The sequence below is a fragment of the Talpa occidentalis genome, unplaced genomic scaffold (assembly GCF_014898055.3).
Source record: "Talpa occidentalis isolate TD23 unplaced genomic scaffold, MPIMG_talOcc4v2.1 talOcc4.2, whole genome shotgun sequence".
Classification (NCBI taxonomy): Eukaryota; Metazoa; Chordata; class Mammalia; order Eulipotyphla; family Talpidae; genus Talpa; species Talpa occidentalis.
Window position 1 is genome coordinate 7,559,752 of NW_023602073.1, and position 24,529 is coordinate 7,584,280.

The window sequence follows — 24,529 nt, forward strand, 5'->3', positions numbered from 1 at the left end:
AAATAAACAACATAAAACATGGGTATTTTGTGTTCAAATAAAAATATATTACTGTCTGGTTATTTCTTATGAACCTCATTCACACCTGATGACATTGCAAATACTCTTTTAACATGTGATTTTCATTCAACAAATATTCTTTTTTTTTTTTTTATAGAGGCATGTTTTATTTATTTATTTGTTTGTTTGTTTGTTTGTTTTTTGTTTATACATGCACTGGGTACAGTCAGAAGCGCGGGAGGGTGAGAGAATTCACCAGAGCCAGAGCAGGGAGCAGAGCAGGCAGAAGGACCAAAGTACACTGCTGAGGGGAGCAGCGGGCAGGAGGAGAGGTCTGCACACCACATGGGACCCTCCTCCGGTGGCCGGGGAGCAGCCGGGGATCGAACCGGTGCTGCAGAGGCCGCAGGCAGCTTTGTAACCCAGCGCTCAACCGCTGCGCCACCGGGGAGGCCCTCAACAAATATTCTTTTAACACGCACTGTTTGCCAGCCATTGTCCTAAGAACTGGGAATTCTAATGCTGAGCAAAATGACAAATGGTCTCCGCCCTCAGGGAGTAAAGACTTTATTTCACTGTTGTTAAAACAATCCTGGACACACTGCTTAGATGGATGGAAATTTCATTCAGCATAGCAACAGGTGACAATAAAGACCTGGAACCAAAGCATCAACCTTACTTTTTAAGGGGACGAGAGAGAGAGAGAGAGAGAGAGAGAGAGAGAGAGAGAGAGAGAGAGAGAGAGAGAGAGAATGTTCCACAGATATGGCAGATGATAGTTCACAAATAGATTTCATCTACTGAATTTTAGAGTAATATTTCTTTCCCATCTCATAAGATGCTGACTTTCTTTCTCTCTCTCTCTCTCTCTCTCTCTCTCTCTCTATATATATATATATATAATCTCTTTGATGCTTCTTAGTTTTAAAAATAAGTTCAATATAAATTATTTAAAAGCATCCTCAGTCTTAATTCCTTGGCTATTAAACAAAGGTGAACATCAAGTATCAGTGATTAAGTTCCAGAAATTAGAAAAATAAAGCTTGTGGTGACACTAATCTCTTGCTGTGTATTTGTAGCTGCATTGTGAGTTAAGTAACACTGTTAAAAACAGGGAATGGTATAGACTGTTCTTTCCCCAAATTTGGAAGACACTTGCAAAGAAGCAAAGATTGGTCAGAATTGTTTGAATCCATAGACTTCGCCCCTATTTTCTAGATTCTCCTTGAATTGTTTAGACTCAAAATTGAACATCGAGTATTTCGTATTCTTATATTTCCTGTTAATTTAAGCCAGCAAAGAAACAAAGTCCCTCAAATTCAAGAGTACTTGATTTCATTAACAAAAAGTTTCAAGGAAAACAAAATTTGATGATGAGAATTCCTACTTGGGGCCCTTTTTATGTGTAAGCTTATTCTTCCTGAAGACTGAAGAAAGACTGGTCATTCTAAAATGCAACTTTGGTGAATGAAATAGTCAATCTTGAGTTTGATTTAGAAATGGATGTATATCCATCAAATTCACAAAGATTTTTAAAAAAACTATCCCTAAAGGATTTAGAATATGCTTAGAAGTGAGTATGTAAGAAAACTCCAAGAGATCAAGTTCAGGTAGAAATCAATGTACAGTGGCCCCACTCCGGTGGTGCAGGTGGTTGAGCGCAGCACTGTGAAGCTATCCACAGCCTCTGCGGCACCAGTTCCATCCCGGCCAGTCAGCGAGAATTCCACATGGCGCAGCAGACCTCTCCTGACTCGCCCGCTGCTCCTGTCAGCAGTGTATTTCAGTCAGTCTGCCTGTTCTGCTCCCCACTCTGTCTCTGGTGAATCCTCTCACCCCCCACACCTCTGGGCTGTACCCCAGTTCTTGTATGCATGAATAAATAAATCTTAAAAAAGAAATCAATGCACAGTAATACACTTGGGTGCAGGTAGGGCTGGCAATGGGGTGAGAACCCACAGAGAAAGGCTAGAGGAGTAGGGAAAAATAATTCCTGAAAAAAGAAAACTGAACAGAAATTAAACATTCCCCAACATGAAAAGGAGATTGAGAGTTTATCAAGTTATTTAGCCTTCAAGGAGAAGAGAGGACTTCAGGGGCTTAAATTGTATGTTAAGGGAATTTGTTTTAGATAAACTTTCTCTTACAGGTATTATTTTTCTTAAAGGAGGCTAAGCTAGTCACCTTACTATGTCTTAAAGACAAAAAATGAAAAAAAAAAAATAAAGCCCTACCAAAAAGTGGAGCATATGGTCAAGATCTCAAACTTCTCTATAACTATAGTCTTCATAATCTGATTTTTGTGATTTAGTTTATGCAGTTGATAGTTATCTATAACTTGTTTTTTTATGAATGAAATGATAACTTGAGTTTTATTTATTTTTAATTTTTTTAAAGATTTATTTATTTATGTACACAAGAATTGGGATACAGGCCAGAGGTGCGGGGGGTGAGAGGATTCACCAGAGTGGGGAGAAGAACAGCAGATTGACTGAAATACACTGGTGAGGCAAGCAGCGGGTGAGTCAAGAGAGGTCTGCTGCGCCATGTGGGTGGCTCCCTGGCCAGCCGGGGGATCGAACCCATGCTGCAGAAGCCTGTGGATTGCTTCATAGGTTGTGTCTTAATCCCTTGCGCCACCAGGGAGGCCCCATAACTTGTTTTTTAAAAGGGGTCAAAATCCACATTATGACAGTGTCTCTTTGCAAAGAATTTCACTTGGTTAAAGTCATTTCCACTCCCAAGTAATTGGGTCCCCCTGAGGTGGCCTCTGTTTTTAGCCGAGGTCTCCAATACTTCTGTCCATGTTACTAAGGGGTGGGCATCCTTTTTTTTTTTTTTTAAATATTTATTTATTTATACAAGCACTGGGTACAGTCAGAAGCGTGGGAGGGTGAGAGAATTCACCAGAGCCAGAGCGGGGAGCAGAACAGGCAGAAGGACCGAAGTACACTGCTGAGGGGAGCAGCGGGCGGCAGGAGAGGTCTGCGCGCCATGTGGGGCCCTCCTCTGGTGGCCGGAGAGCAGCCGGGGATCGAACTGGCGCCGCAGAGGCTGCGGGCAGCTTGGCAACCCAGCGCTCAATCGCTGCACCACTGGGGAGGCCTGGGGTGGGCATCCTTTTCCAGAAGCAGCAGGGTTTACTGAAAGGCACTGTCTGGGGGCACCTGGCGTCACCGGGACAGCCCAATGCTGCTAAGGGCCTTTGCTCTCTTATCCTCATCAACTCTGCCAGCTCGGGCAAGTCACTCAAAAAATCTGTTGTTTCTTTTCTGTAAAATGAGAGAAATAAACCATACTCTGTCCACATAAGACTTAAGAGAGAGAGAGATAACTTTCAGTCTGTCACTCTCTTTGCTTCATGACTTAAGAAGACAGACTGCAAAGGCATATTGTTGTCCTTATCTTATTAAACAGGACATGAAGTCCATTTGTGTGTCTTCCCAGATTTATCAGACTACAAGATACTGCTGTAAGGATCAAATCAGCTATATTTGTTGTATTTTTAAAAAGGATTTATTTTATTTATTTATGCATACAAGAACTGGGGTGTAGGCCAGAGGTGCAGGAGGTGAGAGGATTCACCAAAGAGTGGGGAGCAGAACAGGCAGATCTACTGAAATACACTGCTGAGGGGAGCAGTGGGCGAGACAGGAGAGGTCTGCTGTGCCTAGCCAGGGATCAAACTCATGCCGCAATGGCTGGCGATAGCTTGACAGCACTAAGACTTTAACCCCTATGCCACCAGGCAGGTCCTATTTACTGTATTTTATGTAAAATTACAGCTAACTCTAGTAATTAGATAGATTAAAAAAATAAAAGGAACAATGTCTGGGTATTGCTTCTCAGAAATGATTTCAAACTCCCTAGATCAGGCTGAATTCCTGATTCACCCTCTGGTTTCTCAAGAGCGGAAAAAGAAGGAAAGTGGATTAAGGACAAAGGAACAAAGTGGTTTGTATCCATTTATCAGAAGAGAAATAGAATTAAAGCTTCTCACAGAGAAGCTGGAGCCTTAGGTCAAGCAAGTAATGCCCTTAAAATCTACCAAACATCCTAGAAAGGCTGCTCCCCTGAAATAAACCCAAGAGTTCAATAGCTTCAGCGATGGAAAATGCTCAGTAAGCCAGATTTCTAAGGACAGCAGAGGCAGATCTCTCAAGTAAGATCCAGCACAAAAACTGGTACCATCAAAACCAACTTAGTGGACATCATGTTGTGTCTGACCACAGAATCTAAATGTTCCTTGAGATTTCCTGGGTCAAGAACCTATTTCCAATTTACCCTCTGCTAGTTAGAAGTCTTGAGATAGGCTTCATTAAAAAAATAAATAAATAAATAACAACAAGGTGAACTCTCTGAACTGTGAAACTGCCTGCGGGGCTGCACCAGGAGGGTTATTGCTGGTAGTGTGTTCCACCGAAATGGACCGATAACATGGGTTTAAATTTAGTGCCATCCACCATCAGGGCAAGTGCCATGATGCCAATAAACAGACACATCCGATCAGCCAGAGAGCAAGAGAATTTGAAGGGGTAACAAATGAGGCACTTGGCTTTCCAGCTCATGCTGCAGGCCCTGCTAACTGAGCAGGGGTGGACAAGTCCCTCACGGCACAGCTCCTCAAGACACAGCAGTGAAGGGGAGGCTTTTTGCACACCTGTCCCAAAAGAAACTAGGACGGGGCTTTGGAGGGGGGACAGGCAGAACAGTGGCAAAGTGGGGAGAGGGACAAAATGGTGCTTTCTTTGCTTGGTGGACAAGAGGTGAGAGAAGGTCATTTCTTAAGACCAACAGCACCCACTGGGTGGCTTCCAGTCTTCAGGGTCAGAAAACACCAAGATACAGGTGTAGGTGAGGGTTTCAGGGGGACAATGGCCAGCGTGTGTCAGTCCTGCTCCAGATGGCCACACTGTCCTTTTCTGCCTGTCACCAGCAGCCCTTGGCAGGTCATGCTTTGAGCAATAAAGGAGGCTTCAAAAGTGCAGCTTCCACATGTGGCCACAGCCAGGGACCTGCCCCATACAGGATTTGGACATTTATTACAGCATCAACGGGGAAGCTTTTCTTAAATTTTCAACGAACAAGGAACTGGCTGTCATTACCTATGCAGACAGGAGTTTTTAAACAGAAAGTCAAAGAAAAATGTTCTCATTCAAAAGAGAGTTCTAAGAGGTTTCCCTCTTCCTATGTATGTATTTTGTGGTATCTACCTTTACCACACCTCATCCAAAAAGATGATGCAATTTTAACAGGAATGTTCCATTTTATTCTCAAGGAATCATTATTTATGTTCCCTTTGTGAGGAAGAGAGTATTTTGTGCATCTCTTTATTAAATATTATAGAGATGTATTTTTGGGTTATGTTATAGATTATGGATATTGTTTAATGAACATTTTTTGGAACAACAGAAAAGATCAATAGTACTCCAGGCAAGAGGTGAATTCTCAACTGCATATTTGGATTAAGTTCTAGTTAGTTTCATACAGTGGGTATCAGCAGCATAGTCTAGAATTATTAAAGCCTTCACACTCATGAGCTTTTGGAACAGATGTGACATGGTGTAATGGGGAAAGGAAATCCCCCACACTCTGCCCCCAGAGCAGACTGCATGCAGACATAGGCGCAGGCAGCCCCTCTTTTTCCAAGCTGCATTACTTGCCTAGGAAGCCACAGGAGAGTGAACGCTGAGACATTAAAAAAAAATTCTTTCTAGGCCTGAGAACATATAGGTTATTTTTTTAAAAAGATTTATTTATTTATTTATACAAGCACTGGGTACAGTCAGAAGCATGGGAGGGTGAGAGAATTCACCAGAGCCAGAGCGGGGAACAAAACAGGCAGACTGATGAAATACACTGCTGAGGGAAGCAGCGGGCGGCAGAAGAGGTCTGTTGCACCCTGTGGGACCCTTGCCGGTGGCAGGGCATCGAACTGGCACTGCAGAGGCTGCGGGCAGTTTTGCAGCCCAGCGCTCAACCGCTGCGCCACCGGGGAGGTCCCATATAGGTGTTTTTTGAAAAAAATATTGAGTCATCATTTATAATCTAAAGTGCCTACTAGGCAGGGTTTTATAAACTATTTCTCAAATTTATTTTATTTGTTTGTGTAGAACTGGGGTGCAGGCCAGAGATGCTGGGGGAGAGAGGATTCACCAGAGACAGAGTGGGGAACAGAACAGGCAGACTGACTGAAATACACTGCTGAGGGGAGCAGCGGGTAAGACAGGAGAGGTCTGCTGCACCATGTGGGTAGCTCCCTGGCCCAGGATCAAACTCAGGCCATAGCAGTGATAGCGCTGAGACTTATCCCCTAGGTCACGAGGGAGGGTCTATTTCTCAAATTTATAATTTGAAAACTGAGCAGTGGGGTATGAGGTTTTCTAGTTTCAACCTACCTGTGGTAATATTATAAATAAGCCATCCCAAAAGCAAGACTTACACCAAGGGAGTGGGAATATATTTTGCCAGCAAAATGGCCACCTGAGAGGGACGCAGAGATGAGGATCATGGGTGCAGCGTGGCTCCAAACTACAACTAACTCTGGCAATAGCATCAGGCAACACGAAAAAAAGCTTTCAAACAAACCCACAGCTAATGTATGATTACTTACTCCAAGTAAGTGCAATTCCTCTAGGTAGATTAACTTCAGAATCTGGGCAATATGCACAGGCACACATTGGAAAGATTCAATATTAGTTAAAGTGATCTCTTTGTTACACACTTTTAATAAAGACCAGAAACATTAAAAGTGCCTTTCCCCCTTTTTCTGAGCAAGTTGTATTTAAAAAAAAAAATCCCATAAAATACAAGAGTGAACACATTAGAAAAATCACACTTCATGCAAATTTCATTACCGATGGCCATACTGTTTTTAAAAAGGCAAAGACTCAACACATATAACTTAATTTCTTCTAAAGCATTTGGATGATCTTTGAAAGGGCCTTTAACCCACCACCAGGCAATATGACAGAAATGGTTCCAGAACTTACAATCTTCTTCTCACGTTTGCTATTGTGTTCTACTGGCATGCAGCTGCCATTGCTTCCTGAGGGCACAATGCAGCCGGGGTTATGTGCCTGAGGTGGAGGCATGCTCTGCAAAGGTTAAGACACACAGGTGCATCACACACAGGAGACGTCGACAGCCGGAATACATGTTAAGTACGTGCAAGTTAGAAAGGCAATGCAAACACTTTTATCACACGTGAGTAGCACAGCAAACAATCCTGCAGGCGGAGTTACAGTACTGACAAAACCTGACAAGACTGTACAGACTCTACGGCAAAAGGCTAGTTGGTTTTATCAAACAAACAGAAAAAATAAAATCCTTTAATATTTTTTAAAACATTTTTGGAAGATCTTTCTCACTTGAAAGATAAAAAAGTACCTCGAAAAGCCATACACACAAAGCAAACAGCAATAACAAACAAAACGTTCTATCATGAGCCTTTGTGCTTGAGAAAGAAGTAGCCAGGACAGGATCCAGGGAGCGAGAACCCACACACGTCTGCATGCAGGGCCCTCCTTGCTAATGCAAATCGTCACTTCTCCACAGGCAACACCATACCCGTCTACTTTATCAGTGAGACAATGCAGCACTTACCTCCTGGCTTAGAAGAGGCCTTGCTTCCAGAGCTATTTTCTTATGTTCCTCTTTTACAGGCATTAGGGGTTTGAAAAACTTTGGCGGCTGAGGAGAGAATGCTTTAAAAGGGCTGACTGTTAAGGCATGAGGAGTCTCTGATGTGCAACCTGAGGAAGACAAAGGATGCAGGGATTTGCAGGCACAGGCAGCTGCGGGATATCTGGATATTTGGCGTAACAAGGAAACGCATATGCCGAGACTGGCTCTGCATTAACACAGAGGAAGGCAAGAATAGAGACACAGCTACGGTCTTGAAGAGCTATTAAAAGGCTGATGGCATCAAAGAATTCAGAAGCTAAGTTCCCCACCCTTTTCAAGATCCAGCTTGAGTGCACAGGACCAATTTCATTAGACCGATTTCAACTCATGCTGAGTTTTCATTTCTCTGAATTCTCAGAGGCTTCATTATCCGTATAGGTGTTTGGTACATTATTATCTAAAATCTCACTTTTTAAGACATCTCACTACCACAGCTTAGCTTTAAGATCTATGATGTTATGCTTTTTTAATCTTTCAAGGCACATAACCAGGTAGAAGTCATGAATGAATGATACACATATTTTCCTCAAGCCACCTTTTCCCTCAAGCCACCTTGCTTCATATGGTTTTATTCATTTTAACCTCTTTCCTCCTACATTTTATTTCCCATTCACTAGTGCAATAGCCCTTATCAAGTAAAACAAGGTATGGGGTAACAGAGCTGACTGACATATTCAAAAAAATGGTGTTCCCTTCAGGGATTTATTTAGATAATAATGTTGTCACTGATCACACTTATTTCTTGGTATTATTTTTGAAATGGTTTTAGGAATAAGAGACATAGTCCCTCCTAAAAAAAATCATTTAACATGGTATAAAAACACAGCAGAGATGAGTATTCTTTTGGTAAAGAATGAAATCAACCCATAATCTAGTAAGATTTGGTGTGTCTTCAAACTGACTTCAAACTCAGACAAAATGATTTGAGAATTTTAAACCATAACATAAAAAGCTGGTTGTTTTTATCTGGATATAATGGATACAAAGCAAAAGGAAATCAAATAAGGGAACTTGATATGTCCTATTCAAGGAGGTGATTTTGGATCATCTAGCAAATTGGATTTCAGCTTATTAAATGCCATCTTATGAAATGCCTATCTTATTAAATGCCATCTATAAAAGCCTTCCTCCACCCTGTTCCCCATGCTTTTCCTAAGAAATTATAAAGAAAAAGCACAGGAAAGTAATCTCACCTTCTTTACTTCTTCGAGGTGAATCCCTGGGTAAAGTTCCGTAACAGGCCACGTCTTGGTAGCTGCAGCTGTAGTCAGACATGTCCAGCTGGTTCTCTGGCCAACCCTAGAAGGTAAAAATGTGGTGACAGGAAATGAAGCCCCCTCTCATGTGGGAAATGAAGCAAAGGTTTGAGTTGCCTCTAATTTTTAATGGCAGTGTAAGCCCTTCTTTTTAAAATTTTTATTGAGATAGTTAAAGCATATAGAAAGGTGTCAAATAATATGACAAATGCTGTGGTACCCGAGGTATGACAGAGTGAATGTTAATATTTTATTATAGTTGTCGAATTTAATAAAATCATTCCACAGAGGGAAACTTGCACTGAACTTTTGTAGGTCTCAGATATTTTTCTCCCACCCCAAAGGCAGCTGCTTTTTTTTTTTAGTCCAAGCTCATTTTCCCTTCACTGAAGTCCAAGTTACATTTCACCGTTTAGAACTCAATAAAGGAAAACTGGTTCAAACAAGGTAATATGCTAATTTCAGTGTTTCTAGCTGACTTAATATCAAGTAGCAGTCTTGAGAAATTCTTGGGAAGTCTATTCATGACTTTTCCAGTTTGTTAAGGCCCAGTTCCTCTGGAGTAGAGATTTCCAGTTCATTAAAAGTTGGTCTATGTTGAATGGATCAAAAAGCTGTGGTATATATACACAATGGAATACTATTCAGAAATCAAAAAAGATAAACTCATGTCATTTGTGGCAACATACATGGAGCTGGAAGGGATTATGTTAAGTGAAGCGAAGTAAGTCAGAAGGAGAAAGATAAATATCAGATGGTTTCACTGATATGCAGAATATAGAGAAGGCAAATAAATTTTCTTTACCAAAAGACAAAAGTTAAAACTTGCAAGCTGAACAGAGATCTGAGGGATATAGCAAGGGAGGGAGAGGATAAGGGTTAAAACAGAGGAGGGAAGAACACACTGCAATATGATGATGGTTCATGGTTGCTCTGGTGGTGGGAGTAATACAGGGGCTACACCTGAGGGGGAAACCAATTACTGTACAAAAGTGAACAATGATACAAGAACATAAACAAACAAATACAGTAAAACAAAACAACAAAAAATGGTTGGGTGGTGGTCTAGGCTTTAAGTCTCGGCGCTATTACCTCTATAGCCTGAGTTCGATCCCCGGCCAAGGAGCTACCCACATGGTGCAGCAGACCTCTCCTGTCTCGCCCTCTGCTCCCCTCAGCAGTGTATTTCAGTCAACCTGGCTGTTTTGCTTCTCACTCTGTCTCTGGTGAATCCTCTCACCCCTCGCACCTCCGACCTACACCCCAGTTCTTCTATGCACACACACAAAAATGTTGGTCTAAGTTCCTAGATGACCTAGGAGTGATTTCCTTAATTTCCTTTGCGGTCCTGCTTTGTCCTTAACCATTCCTAGTATGCAAACAGCACTGCCAAAATCACAACCATCTGCATGCCCACAAAACAATGATTTTGGGTTCTGGAACCAGAACCAACAGCCAACACGTGGGTTCATTCATTTGTACAATTCCAAGGCAAAGTGCGGTGCAGGAGGGCCTCCCCCTTACGATGGGGGAGCTGCAGCTGTTTTGCCATGGTAGAGAGGAAGCACCTAGCGTGAAGGTATGAAGGTGACAGCTGTACACAGGCTAAGCCAGAGGCAGCTGCTTTTATGAATTTTGTATGTATCTATGATGACTGGATAATGTAAAGATCAAGTTGAAACACTTTTCAGAATGAAGTGGTTTCTTAACAATTTTACCAGGGCAACAGGATAAGCCGGCAAACTAGGTGCAACTCAGGCAAACCAGGTGCTCTGGCTATAATGTATAGACCTGAGATTTAAAAGTTTCATATAGGTGTAAGGTTGCTATACTAAAAGAAGAAAATACCTCTTGTCTATTTGAGAGGCTTATTTCCTTTTACTTCAATTTTTTTTTCAGGAGTTGGCTGCTTCTAAGGATGAGATTTTAAACTTATTGAGGATGTAATTGTATTTATACTTTGAGTCATCCAGAGCTCCTAGCACAGTAACTTAGCTATTAGATATGTCAAGAATATCAAGAAATATTTGCTGAAAAGATGCTGCTGCAAAATGACCTTACTTTTAAATCCCTGATTTTGCCCATTTGAAATAATTTTGATGTTGCTATGTAATACTTTCCAGAATTGTTTAGCATTAGGCCCATAAATATACAGATATTTATTCAATCATCTATGGTATTATCCTGGTGTGGCAGATAACTAGAGTGACAATGTAACACCCAGTGGGCACAGCAATTTCACATTAGGTATTTGAACTTGGACAAGGACATGTGGAGAGAATGAATCCACATAAGATGAAAACAAAATCCAGAGATTTAAAAAACACCAAGATTCCTTCACTTTGCAGATTTGGATTCTGCTTACAAGCTAGCCAGGCCCACAGGCACTCACCTTATCATCTTCATCAAAGCCAGAAAGGTCTGGTCGACTGGAGGAGACCTATAAGAGATGAACGATTTTATATACTTACTTTTCTCCCCCAGGAATAATGACTACTTGAAAATTTGGGATTTACAATTGCCATATAGGTTTTATACGATAAACAAAATATAGCATTACTTTGCCTATTTTTATAATTCATGTAAGTGGTATTTTACTAACCATGGTCTTCTTCAATAGCTTAACAATTTATTTGTGCTTAGATGGACATCTAGGCTGTTTCTAATTTTTTTATTATAAATGATTGTTTATAATTTTCTCTATTATAAAATATTGGTACTGTGCCTAAGTACCACTGCATCCTGAAAAGTACCTTTTCAGTTCTAAATTTAGTTCTAAATATATGCAGTGCATCGATGAGAATATCTAGTGGAATCTCTGGGCTCTGATAAGGTAATACTTTTCTTACTTTCAACTTTGCTTTTCCATAGGGATATTAGGATCAGCTTTAGATCTTTAATTCTAGATCAAATAAACTATATTGAGAATTTTTAAATCAGTTTCAGGAGATGTGGAACACAGTTAATTTCTCCAAAAGCTTAGGCCTTCTTTTTGGCGATAGGTGTGTATGGATTTTCTATTCCTTCTTTTTATAGGAAATTTCTATTTTCTTTAAGCTTTTATGTTTACTGACATAACATTATTCATAGTTTGCTCTTATGATGTCTACATTTCTTCTTTTATGCAGTGATAACTTCCTTTTAATTTCCAGTAATAGAGGTGTTTTCCCTAATTGATCCTTAACTAGAAGTCAGTCCGTTTAGTCTTTTTTGAAAAACAAGCTTTTTGGTTTTGCTGATTCTTTCTGTTGTCTATTTTCTATTTCATACACCTCTGCTGTAATCATTATTTTCTCCTTTATTTGAATTCATTACAATATTTCTCTAATACTTATTACTATTCCTTCTTAAAAATCTTATTCTGGGGGCCTCCTTTGTGGCGCAAGGGGTTAAACACCACACTATGAAGCAATCCGCAGCCTCTGCAGCATGAGTTCGATCCCTGGCTGGCCAGGGAGCAACCCACATGGTGCAGCAGACCTCTCCTGACTCACCCGCTGCTCCCCTCAGCAGTGTATTTCAGTCAGTCTGACCCTGCTCTGTCTCTGGTGAATCCTCTCACTCCCTGGATCTCTGGCCTATACCCCAGTTCTTGTATGCATAAATAAATTAATCTTAAAAAACTTATTCTGATTCGCTTTTGCTGACTTAAAGCCCTTTTTCCACAAATAATTCTCTAGGAAATGCTACAAGAATTCCTAAAAGGAATTCCTTCTCCATATTTGAAAATCCAAGCCATAATACCATTATCACATCTTAGAACATTAAGTAATTCCTAAATACATCACATGCCAGTTCATAGCCAAATGCCTCATAAATAATATGTTACAGTTAAAAAAAAAATAAGGTTAAAATAGTCCATGTATTGCAATGAGATGATACATTGCTCAAGTCTCTTTTAATTGATGAATCACTTTTTCTCTGTTAAGTTGTTCTGTAAAGCTCCCTATAGTCTGGATTTGCTAAATGAAACCCTGTGGTGTCATTTAGCATTTTCCTCTGTTCCCTGTAAATATTAACAGCTAGATCTAGAGTCTGGATCAGATTCTGGTTCTAATTTTCTTTTATTGGTATAATACTTCATAGGAGATATGTCTTTCCTTTTCAAGACAGATGTTTCCCTCATTATTTTTTTATCTTTCATATTGTAAGAGCTATACATTTCCTAATAGTACCCCTCACTATTTCATTTTCTCTACTGTATAGTATTCTGCTGGAAAACTGGAATAATAGGGAACTTAGGGCTAAGTTTCACTGTAAGCACCACTTTAACAGCATCCCATAGGGGTTACAGTATCATTTTAATTATTCTTTAGTTCTAAATACATCTAAACATTCATTACAAGCTCTTAATTGGTATCTAATTAGAAGACTGCTTTATCAATTTAAACTTGCACGGGTCTCATTAGTTTCTAATAATTGTATTGGGGCCAGAAGAAATAATCTTATGATAATGACTATAGGGTTTTGTTGGGATCAGGGTTAAAATAATCCATACATTGCAATTAGATGATATTAGCTTTGTGATCTATTATAAGGAAGTTTTATAAATGTCAATCACATTTCCAGGCAATTCTGCATAGTAGGAAGGCAAATATTATTGTGTTTTCCCTTGGGAGGATTGACTTTACTCTGCTGCTTCTGGGAAGAGGCAGCTGTGAAGTGGTCCAGGTAGAACCTGTCTTTTTTCCCATGATAGTGTCCCCCTCACCTAGAAGGGAATTTTCTAGACCAAGAGGATTTTCTCAGTGAACAGATCGAGGAAGAAAATAAAAATGATGGAAGGAAAGCTGGGGATCGTGGGGTCCCTGGCACCCCATTGCACTGATGGGGAGTATAGGCAAACCCATCAGGGCAGCAGGGAGGGGGCAAAAAACCTGATGTAAGAGCAGCACTCAAGGGTTCTGGCAGCCAGGACTTTTAGCTGCCTCTACCCTCCTTAAACCACCTACATTCAATTTATACCCCAAGAAACTTCATTCCAGAAGGTACGTTTTTGAAGAGAAGTTTCTACAATTCCACTGGAGACTCTCTCATCTTACACAGAACTGGGGTCCCAGTGGGCTTCCCAGGCAAAGGGCAGGCATGGAGCTTTGGACCACCTTTAAACCCCAGCCTTGCGCCCCCGTCATGGGCTCACCACAAACCCTGAGATATAGCACACAGGCAACACCCCTCGCTGCGTGGGCTCACATTATGAACGTTCGGTGTGCTGAGACTCCTCCGCAGGTGCCGGGCTTTGGTGGAAAGTGCTTCTTTGACTGTAACAGCCTGAAAATGTGACAACAACATTTATCATTTGTTTTCCTTTATTGACAAAAACAGTATGTTTATAGTGGAAAATTAAGATACAGAAATAAAAATTACTTCAATCTTCCCCACCCGACACACATACCCATTTTTATAAAACTGGAATCTTCTGTACTCACGAGTTTTATTTACTTGATTGATCAAAAACATTCTTCATAAATAGGATCAGGGAAACTGTTGTTGAAGACTTACATGTGGGCTTTTTATACAGGTGGGCAGAAAGAATGTAGAAGAAATAGCTCCAGCTATATCTCTCATATGCAAAACCACAAATGAATTGTATGCTGTTTGTATTTTACTCAATGCAGCAATTTATTTATTATTTTTAAAATATTTTATTTTATATAATTCTTACATCATTTTTCATTTTTGCACATTGTATGCATTTTCATTTTGGCTATATTCCCCATACAATTGCACCCCCCTTATTTTGACCCTAATCCTTCCTCTCCCCTCTCGTGCCTCCCACCCCCCACAGTGTGTCTTTGGTTTATAGTTGTTTGTTGATTTTGATTTTTTCTTTCTTATAGTTAGTCTTTTTCCTGGTCCCTTATTTAGGTTTTCTAAATTCCTGCTATGAGTGAGACCATCCGGTATTTTTCTTTTTCTTTCTGGATTATTTCACTCAGCATGATCCCTTCCAGCACCATCCATGTTGCTGCAAATTGCATGTGTTTATCTTTTTTGAATGCTGAGTAATATTCCATGGTGTATATGTACCACATCTTCTTGATCCAGTCATCTATTTTTGGGCATTTGGGTTGTTTCCATAGCTTAGCTATGTAAATAGTGCTGCTATATACATAGGGGTGCAGGTGCCCTTTTGAATTAATGTTTGTGTCCTTTGGGTAAATACCTAGGAGTGGAATGGCTGGATCCTATGGAAGCTCTATGTTTAGTAGGTCCAGAAATCTCCACACAGCTCTCCATAGTGGTTGGACCAGTTTGCACTCCCACCAGCAGTGCAGGAAAGTTCCTTTTTCTCCATATCCTCGTCAACATTTGTTGTTGCTAGTTTTTTTAATATGTGCCATTCTCACTGGTGTGAGATGGTATCTCATGGTAGTTTTGATTTGCATTTCCCTGATTACAAGTGATGTTGAACATTTTTCCATATGCCTGTTGGACATTTGTCAATGCAGCAATTTAGATGGAACTTCCATCTAAAATTTTTCTGACAGAGGCCAGTCTTAGCCCTCTTGTTGCTTAAACCTACTTCTTTTCAGGAATGACATCTTTTGTCTTAGAGTTCTACTGCCTAGGGGAAGAGTTCTCTCTGAATGTCCTGTTGCTGCTGTAAAAGTTAACTTAGTTCCATAAATTGGGGGGACAGTGGTGGCATACAGTTAAACATGGACTTGTGTAGCCAAGACTTTACATCTGACTTTGGAACCACCAGCAGATAAGCTAATTTCCATCAGCTTCGATGTTCTCATTTACAAATGGCGACATGACAATATTTAGCTCATAGGCTCACCTTGAAAGTTAAATGAAAAAACAAAAATGTATCTAAACACAGTGTTTCCTGGGAAGTAGGGGGTATTCAATAAAATGGAGTCACTTCAACTTTTGGCATTACTTTGTCAATGCAACTATTTTGTCCAAGGAGATGCTATCCACGTGCTCCTTCTCTGAGAGATTTAGTAGAAGGGGGCTAGAAATAAACTCATCTTTCTCCATGTGGGGTAAAGGCTGAGCAGCTACTCCTTCAGCCACATCTGCCTTCACTCACCTGCCTGAGCCGCTCAAGGCTCAGAATGTTCTCCACCTGCAGCACGCCACGCGTGTACTTCTCAATGTAGGTCTCCCCGTCTGACGCGCCTTCGTTTTCACTCCTTGCTGCCATGAGAGCCAGTGTCTCCCTGTCCTCAATCTCCTCTGTTGCCTGTAGTGGCAAGAAGGCAAGGCCAGTGCTTTTTTTTTAAAGGTCTAACAAAATTCTTTAATACAATTTATCCAAAAGAACAATAATATTCTCACTTAGAATTGTTTTCCTTTCCCACCCTTAGAGAAAATACAAAATTATCAGCATCCACACACAGGCCTCAAAAACTACAGTGGCATTCTCTATACAGACCCAAGTTAGTTTAAATTGCTGCAAAAATCATGACAAAGCCTTAAAAAAAAATATAGAATGCGTCACAAATTTGCGTGTCATCCTTGTGCAGGGGCCATGCTAATCTTTTCTGTATCTTCCAATTTTAGTATTTGTGTTGCCGAAGCAAGCACATGACAGTATTTTTCCACGAATAATATTTTCATAAAAATTGTGGGGGGTCTCCCTATGTTTATTGCAGCACTATTTACACTAGGCAAGCTATGGAAACAACCCAAAAATAGATGACTGGATCAAGATGTGGTACATATACACCATGGAATATTACTCAGCAATCAAAAAAGATAAACACATGCAATTTGCAGCAACATGGATGGTGCTGGAAGAGATCATGCTCAGCAAAATAAGCCAGAAAGAAAAGAAAAATACCGTATGGTTTCACTTATAGGAGGAATGTAGGGGATCCAAATACGGGATCAGGGGGAAAAGTAATTATAATTAAGTAAAAGTCAAAATCAACAGGCAAATATAAACCAGAGACATCCTGCAGGGGGGGGGAGAAAGGAGTAGGATCAAAACAGGGGTGGGAAGAGCACAAGGGACTAAGGTGATGGTTCATGGGTGAATGGGTGGTAGCAATTCCATGGGGACTATACCTAAGATAAAGGCATACATTGCACAAAAATGAAGAATGATGTAAAAAATACTTAAAATAATAATAAAAAAAATTGTGGGGGTCTGCAGCAATATCACAGGAAGTGGGCATCTTATACTTCCAAATACAATCAACAATGTAAACCAACATGATCTCAATAAAAAAAAAAATTGTAAAAAATGTGGCAAGAAAATTATTTAAAAGTTTGGAGAATGAATACCTTGTCCATTATTTGTATTTTAATATTTTTTAAAAGTAATATTTATTTTTACCTTTGGTATATTTGATACTATTTCATAGGTGACACCACAGGAATAAAATATATTTTTCAATGATATTCTCCTTTTCAAGCTCTGGGTGAAACTCTGGTAGAAAAGAAAAACTGAATTAAGCTATGTGAGAAATGGAAGTTATTTCATGTGTTACAAACTGTACAAGCATTGTTAAAGGTTCTGATATACAGTGCCCAGTGCAACACAAAAGGTGAACTAAAAATCCTCATCACCAACCCCGAGGGACAATAATCTCCAGCTGTTATTCAGGGACTAGTTGCAGACTTTGTAGCCTATTCAGGGAATTCTGTGGTTGCTTCTCTCTCTCATTTTTGAGTTCCTTTGATCCTGTCAGCGTTTTGTCAATCTATCCCGGATTGTCAGAAACAAACTGGAGAGAATCAGTTTTGCAATAGCGCTGCCGAGATGAAATTTGGGGAAGTCACAGAACAGGGTTTTACCTGGATCCTGCATTTCGTTATGGTTTTGTCACTAACCACTTGGAAATGATATTTAACCTTTTCCAAACAGTGACAGGTCATAGTTCTATCACCTCCTTGGATTATGGGTCTCAAAAAGGCATAGGGTGGATGAAATTGGGTGGTTGAAATCCACTTCTGCTATGCTCATGACCCAGTGTTACTGATAATCAGATTCAACTTTGCCAGTATGGGAACACTGCACATCCACCATCTTAACACCACAAAACACTACTCTGTGACAGAAGGAAACCCCTGGAGTTCATATATGCAATGGCAGAATCGGGCCCTGTTACTACCTGTTTGTTGTAAATATTGGCTGCAATCCGCTTTCGTAATACTAACTCCATAGCAGCCGGGTGGCTGAGCTGGACCGTGGTCTTCACTATTAGGTAAATCCTTTCATTCTGGGGGGTAACTCTATTCAAGTGAACAGAATCATGCACTGAGGAGTCCCAAGAAGCGATGGCTGAGACCTGGGGATGAGAGGAAGGGCAGAGAGAGCAACAGGTACATCAGGTGTAGTCATTTCACATCCCGCACCAGAGAAAGAAAAGAAATGCAATTCTACTGACTCAGCTGATTGTCTTCACCTTGTTTGAATGACAACACATGTTCTATTTATTTTATTTTTTTCACCAAATGCATCTTTTCAAATCTATATTTTATTTTATTTCATTTTTAAATTTTTTTTACATCATTGTTCATTTTTAAACAATATTTGCCTTCCCTGACTCCCTCAGGTGTGGTCCCCATAGAGTTTCCTTCCCCAATGCACCCGTGCACCATCACCTCAGTCCCCTGTGCTCCTTCAAAGCCCCACCATCATCTTTCCCCAAGCGGACCACTGCAATTTAGTGAGGAGACAGGCCCCCAGGCATGTGTACTAGTCTGAAGCCCTTGAAGAGTATCTTATCAGTCACTTACCTCCTCATCACTGTGCTTTATGATGGGCAGGTAGAAAAACTGGCTGCCATGCTCCTTGGGCAGGATGGAGTTCACACCTGACGCATGGGGGCCCACGAGCTGCTCATTAGCACTGAGGTCATCCGCTACCCGAGTCCAGGGCACAGAAACAAAAAAAGGGGAAAAGTCAGTTTTCAAGTAAGCTCTGAAAAATTTAAAACATCCTTTTAATAGATGAAGTTTACAGGTAACAGCTTTCTCTTTCATTCCTTAGCCTCTAGTTGATACAGAGATGCCGATACTTACTCACGTTTATTCTTTCAGAAATAATGATGGGGGTCAAAAGGGTGCCTTTGTGAGTCTCCTATAAAATGGACTGAATATTGTCTACATGTAGCCGTAGGAGGAGGAAATATTTTCACCATAAACATGCCGTAAAAGTTTGATGCTTTCTTAAGAAGGGTGGGAATTTTATGGGGAATATAATCAACATGAAAATGCATACATTGTGCAAAAATTAACAATGATGTAAGAATTATATAAAATAAAATAATTTGTAAAAAAAAGTTTGATGCTTTCTGATGCCAATTTCTCCTATAACCTCGTGTTAGGTTTGTCCTACTTAAAAAACTTACATTAGAGATTTGAGTAGTTTAAATTAGCAATTTAGGGTGAAATCTGAAGATCAGCTTTCATACCCTAGCCAATGTGAGATTTACCTTTTACAAATATCTTTTAAGTAGTCATCAGCCTTTGCTTGTATACCTCCAGTAATGGGGGACTCACTACTTCATGAGGCATGCATGGTGGCCTAGGGGTTAAGACTCAGCGCTATCACTGCTATCACTGCCATGGCCTGAGTTGGATCCCTGGCCAGGGAGCTACCCACATGGCGCAGCAGACCTCTTAAGTCTTGCCTGCTGCTCCTCTCAGCAGTGTATTTCAGTAGATCCACCTGTTCTGTTCCCCACTCTGTCTCTGGTGAATCCTCTCACCCCCACCCCCATACCTCTGGCCTATACCCCAGTTCTTCTACACAAAAATTAAAAAAATAAAATCTTAAAAAAAAAGATTCTACATATGAAGTGCCAAATCCAACCCCCTTGTGTCTTCTAGCCGTCCATTAGTGGTTTTCCCTCCAGAAAGAGATTTGTAGGCTGTTTTGAGGTTCCTGAGGGCCCTGCAAAGGGCTTGCCAGATACTGACCATCCCCTCACCTGGCAGCTCTGCTTTTGTAATCTACACAAGGGGTTCCATTGAAGACTTCATTTGGAAAATGGATTTCACTGCTAGAACACATGGAAAACCAGCATTCTAGGTTTGCCCGGGTTAGATCTAACTGTTATGGTAAAGGACAACCCTTCAGCAGGGTCATGGTGTTATTATTTTCTGGCATCCAAACTACTGGCGGTGGGGAGCAAAGGACCCACATAAGAAATGCAGATTTCTAACTAGATCTTTGAAAAGCAAAAAGATTCTGAATCTCTGAGGATGATTACCTTCTCGCGTCATTTCTGTATCTGTTAACATTTCAGAGCAATAGTTGTTTTAATATTTTTGCATGTAGTTCTCAATCTCTCACGGGTTCTCTTATTTAAATATCCACATCTCCCTGCTAGTGATTCTACATGTCATGGCTCTAAATATTTGGACTTAAAATGTCACCTTGATATGGCATATGAAAGATGAGGAAAGTGATTAAAGGATCAAAATAAAGTGGTCCTGAACAGATTACAAACCCTAATTAAATGTGATAACTAGAATGTAAGGTATCTGCTTACCATTCAAATCAAGGAACAGAACTGGTATGTGGGTCTCCATTCCAGGTGGTGGGATCCTAAGTTTAATAACAAAATTTAATCACAACAAAATATGTATTTTACATCTTGTTAGATAAGCAACCACCACAGAGGCATGAAAGCAGAAGAAAACGCAGGTTCTATTATGAAACATTTCACATCTCTTGATATCCTTGTTAAAACTAATCACAGGAATTCTGTGACTTCTAAATATACCACATACATAATTACTTGAAGTAAAGATTATTTGATGTCTTTCTAAAAATAATTATCATGATGAGGAAAACAGAAGGGGATGTTGAGGACATGGGAACAGGGAACAGGATCAGAACCTGGAAAAAGTAAACAATAAGGCATATATTTGAAAAGCCTCAAGGAAGAGAAAATGAAAGACATCTTGAAAGGAGGTATGCTACTTGCAGAAAAAAATCCCAAACAGTGTTTTATCAAAAATTGGCCTATCTGCATCAGAATCTAGCCCCGGTCTATTAAAATGAAAAGCCTGGGTTCATCTCAACTCTTCTGAGTCAGAGTAACTGGGAATGGGGCCCAGGACTCTGACTTTTACAAACATTCAAGGTAATCTGGTTTGGAAACACTCCTCAAATGAAAGTCTCAGGTAGGGAGAATAGGTAGTGCAGGCCTCTCCCAAAAGTGTTCGAGTACAAACTGGTCCACCCACTATAGAGAGCTGTGTGGAGATTCCTCAGTCTGCTAAAGATGGAGCTTCCATAGGATCCAGCAACTCCACTCCTAGGTATTTACCCAAAGGACACAGAAACATTAATTCAAAAGGGCACCTGCACCCCTATGTTTACTGCAGCACTATTTACAATAGCTAAGCTTTGGAAACAACCCAAATGCCCAAAAATAGATGACTGGATCAAGAAGATGTGGTCCATATACACCATGGAATATTACTTAGCAATCAAAAAAGATAAACTCATGCAATTTGCAGCAATATGGATGGAGCTGGAAGGGATTATGCTCAGCGAAATAAGTCAGAAGGAAAAAGAAAAATATCGGATGGTGTCACTTATAGGGGAAATATAGGGACACCGAAAAAGGATCAGGAAAAAGACCAAACTTGCAGGCAAACCATAGATCTGAGGCATACAGGAGGGGAGGGGAAGAGAGAAGTGTCAAAACAAGGGAGGGAAGAGCATAAGGGACAATGGTGAGGATCATGGGTAGGATGGTAGGAAAATTGGGGGAACTACATCTGAGGGTGAAATCAAATACTGTCCAAAAAAAGAACAACAGGTAAGAAAAAAATAAATAAAAGAAGTGGTAGCAGCAATTACCATTTAATGAAAGGCCATTATGGACAAATCCTTAAACAGTACCCAAAAGGTAGCTCCATGAACAGACCAAGAAGATCAAAAAAGATAACCCCATGCCATTTGCAGCAACGCGGATGGAGCTGGAAGGGATCATGCTCAGTGAAGTAAGTCAGAAGAAAAAAGAAAAATATCAAATGATGTCACTTATAGGAGGAATATAAGGGAACTGAACAAAGGATCAGGAAAAAGACAAAATTTGCCTCGGAGAAGTTGAGGCAACTGAACACCGGGTTGCAGCTGGAATCTGAAACCAGATCTTTGACTCCAGCACGTGGGTTGCCAGGTGGCTTGTTATGGACCCAGACCATGCAGTGCATTAAGTACTTCTCTATGTGTGCCCCAAATAAACAGGTATTGGGGCAAATAAGATCTAGTCTCCACCCTCTTCAAGAACACTTTGGGAATGCCATTTTTTGAGACAAAATCAGAGATTTCTGAAGATCGGGAAAGCATGTCCAAGTTGCTTATGCAGAGAAGCTGAGGAGGCAGTAATGAACTCCTGGCCAGGTAGTAATGTTCTCGCACTTTCCAAGAGACAGGAGAAAAGGCAAGGCAGCACTACAGAGGGTGGCACTTCCCTGTGCAGTCTGTGCCTGGAAAGTCACCTGTTTGATTCTTGCCAGTCACCCAAACCATCCTATGAGGCCCGTGTAGAAGGAAGAGTGGACTCACCAGTCTGCGGGTGCCCCGGGGATTCCGCTGCCCGGTGCTGGCACCAGCACGGCGTTCCTTTCTTCAGTCAGCCCCACCCACTGTTCCACCAGCCGGGCTTCCCGCTCCATGTCATCCTCCGATTTCTCTGTATGTCAGAGGGAGGTAATGAGCGCATGAAGGGAGAAAGTACAGTTCCTAAGTTTAAAATAAATGGAGGGCCTCTCCGGTGGCGCAGCGGGTTGAGTGCAGCGCTGTGAAGCTGTCTGCAGCCTCTGCACCACAGGTTCGATTCCCGGCAGGCCACGGAGATACCCACATGGCGCAGCAGACCTCTCCTGCCTCGCCCGCTGCCCTCTTCAGCAGTATATTTCAGTGGCTCTGTCTGTTCTGCTCCCCACTCTGTCTCTGGTGAATCCTTTCACCATCCCATGTCTCTGGCCTGTACCCCAGTTCTTGTATAAATAAATAAAATCTTAAAAAAATAAAATAAATGGATCTTTACTGGGTGATAGTCACAAGTGGCTTAAATGTCACTAGGCTCCTAAAAGGATGGCCGGCTTCCAAGTTCCAGCCAGAGCACCTACTGTGCTCAGGGAGTCTTGCTGCTAGCCCAACGGACTGGACCGGAAGACAGAAGGCAGAAGAGCTAGACCAGGAATCTGAAGGGTTATGCCACTTGTACTGTAGTTTGGGGAAAGTATGTGACAGATGCTTCTAGCTTCCTAATCTATCAAGTAGGGATGCTGCAAAGTCGGGTCTATTTTACGTACTTGCTGGAAGGGCTGAATGAAATAATGGATGTGACACTGCTTCATAAAATATATACCATTGCTTCATAAAATATACACTAAAGGGATTTCAGTTGACATTGCTTCATAAAATATACACCATTTAAAAAACATCATGTGCTTGCTGGGCTGGGAGGCTGCCTGAAGCCTCTGCAGTGCCAGTTCGATCCCCGGCCGCCGGCGAGGGTCCCATATGGCGCACAAGCCTCTCCTGCCGCCCGCTGCTCCCCTCAGCAGTGTATTTCATCAGTCTGCCTGTTCTGTTCCCTGCTCTGACTCTGGTGAATTCTCTCACCCTCCCACACTTCTGATTGTGCCCAGTGCTTGTATGAATAAATAAATCTTTAAAAAACCAAAACCAAAACCAAAAAAACATCATGCACTCCTCTCTAAACTAAATCGATTTTCCTTCATGTCATTGTGAAAGGGATTTTAGTTGACAGACTTTGAAATCCTCTTACCCATAGTTCAACTCTGGAGCTACCTGGGTATAGTCACGATGAATTTTCACTAACAGGCTGATCATACACCAACTCACACCAAGATGTTTTACTGAGGGGGCGTTTATACTGACGTCTACATAACATGGATTAACATTCATAATGTGTCCTTTGGTGCAGAATCAACCACAATGAGCGGGTCACAAAGTTGGGAGGAGGGACGGGGCACTGAGTGCATAGCTCTACTCTGAAGCCGAGTGGCCGTTGCCAGCATAAACAAACTGGAGCTGGGGAAACTGAGGAGCGGCCAGCCAGCTTCAGGCCACCCTGAACTAGGTGAGCGCCTGACCACCCCCTAGCAGAAGCTGGACACTGACCTGCCCAGTGCTGTGGTTTTAGAAGTAACCCTTCAGCTACCGACTGCCCCAGGTTCTGAGCCTGGAATAATGCCTCATATTGAGACCTTCACACTGAGCACAACTCCATTCACCACAACAATATCTGAGTTAGATGTTTAATGCCTCAGTTAACTTGGAGTTTGGTTTTTTTTTTTTTTTAATGGAAACAAGTCTTTATTAAGTAACTTTTAATATCAGCAAAATAAAACTCTTATAATTCTCTTTACAGCAAATATATAATAGTTAAAGGCCCTTTATCATAAAATACATGGTTTTAAACTTTACTCAAATTGAATTTATAATCCCTATGACTTCCCTACATATACATAACAAAAGAGTGTAGTAAAATTAGCAAATACTAAACTATATTGATAATTTATCATTCTTAGTTGGTGGTTGTAAGAAACAGTACATGCACCTAATACATGTCGATTCCTTGGCTTCTTAATTACAGTGTACAATGCAACAAAATACAAAATACATGCTT

At 40.9% G+C, this 24,529-nt stretch overlaps 1 protein-coding gene and 1 non-coding gene across 5 annotated transcripts in view; both read right to left on the bottom strand.

Annotated features, from left to right (window-relative positions):
* Nucleotides 1-24,529, bottom strand: part of KIF13A (kinesin family member 13A) — a 207,861-nt gene that overhangs the window by 4,362 nt on the left and 178,970 nt on the right. For 2 of the 4 annotated variants that reach the window (XM_037518908.2, XM_037518909.2), the window contains 11 exons: nt 22,435-22,561; nt 20,402-20,457; nt 18,642-18,766; nt 18,014-18,190; nt 17,236-17,328; nt 15,985-16,137; nt 14,136-14,213; nt 11,335-11,382; nt 8,880-8,985; nt 7,606-7,754; nt 6,993-7,097 (listed from right to left, as the gene is read on the bottom strand). In XM_037518908.2, the coding sequence (XP_037374805.2) occupies nt 6,993-7,097; nt 7,606-7,754; nt 8,880-8,985; nt 11,335-11,382; nt 14,136-14,213; nt 15,985-16,137; nt 17,236-17,328; nt 18,014-18,190; nt 18,642-18,766; nt 20,402-20,457; nt 22,435-22,561 (1,217 nt within the window). The remainder of the gene's footprint in view (nt 1-6,992; nt 7,098-7,605; nt 7,755-8,879; nt 8,986-11,334; nt 11,383-14,135; nt 14,214-15,984; nt 16,138-17,235; nt 17,329-18,013; nt 18,191-18,641; nt 18,767-20,401; nt 20,458-22,434; nt 22,562-24,529) is intronic. The other 2 variants (XM_037518911.2, XM_037518910.2) reach the window with 1 other exon arrangement.
* On the bottom strand, nt 16,376-16,481 carry LOC119253577 (U6 spliceosomal RNA). Its single transcript, XR_005127116.1, has one exon. It is a non-coding gene; the product is annotated as a U6 spliceosomal RNA (small nuclear RNA).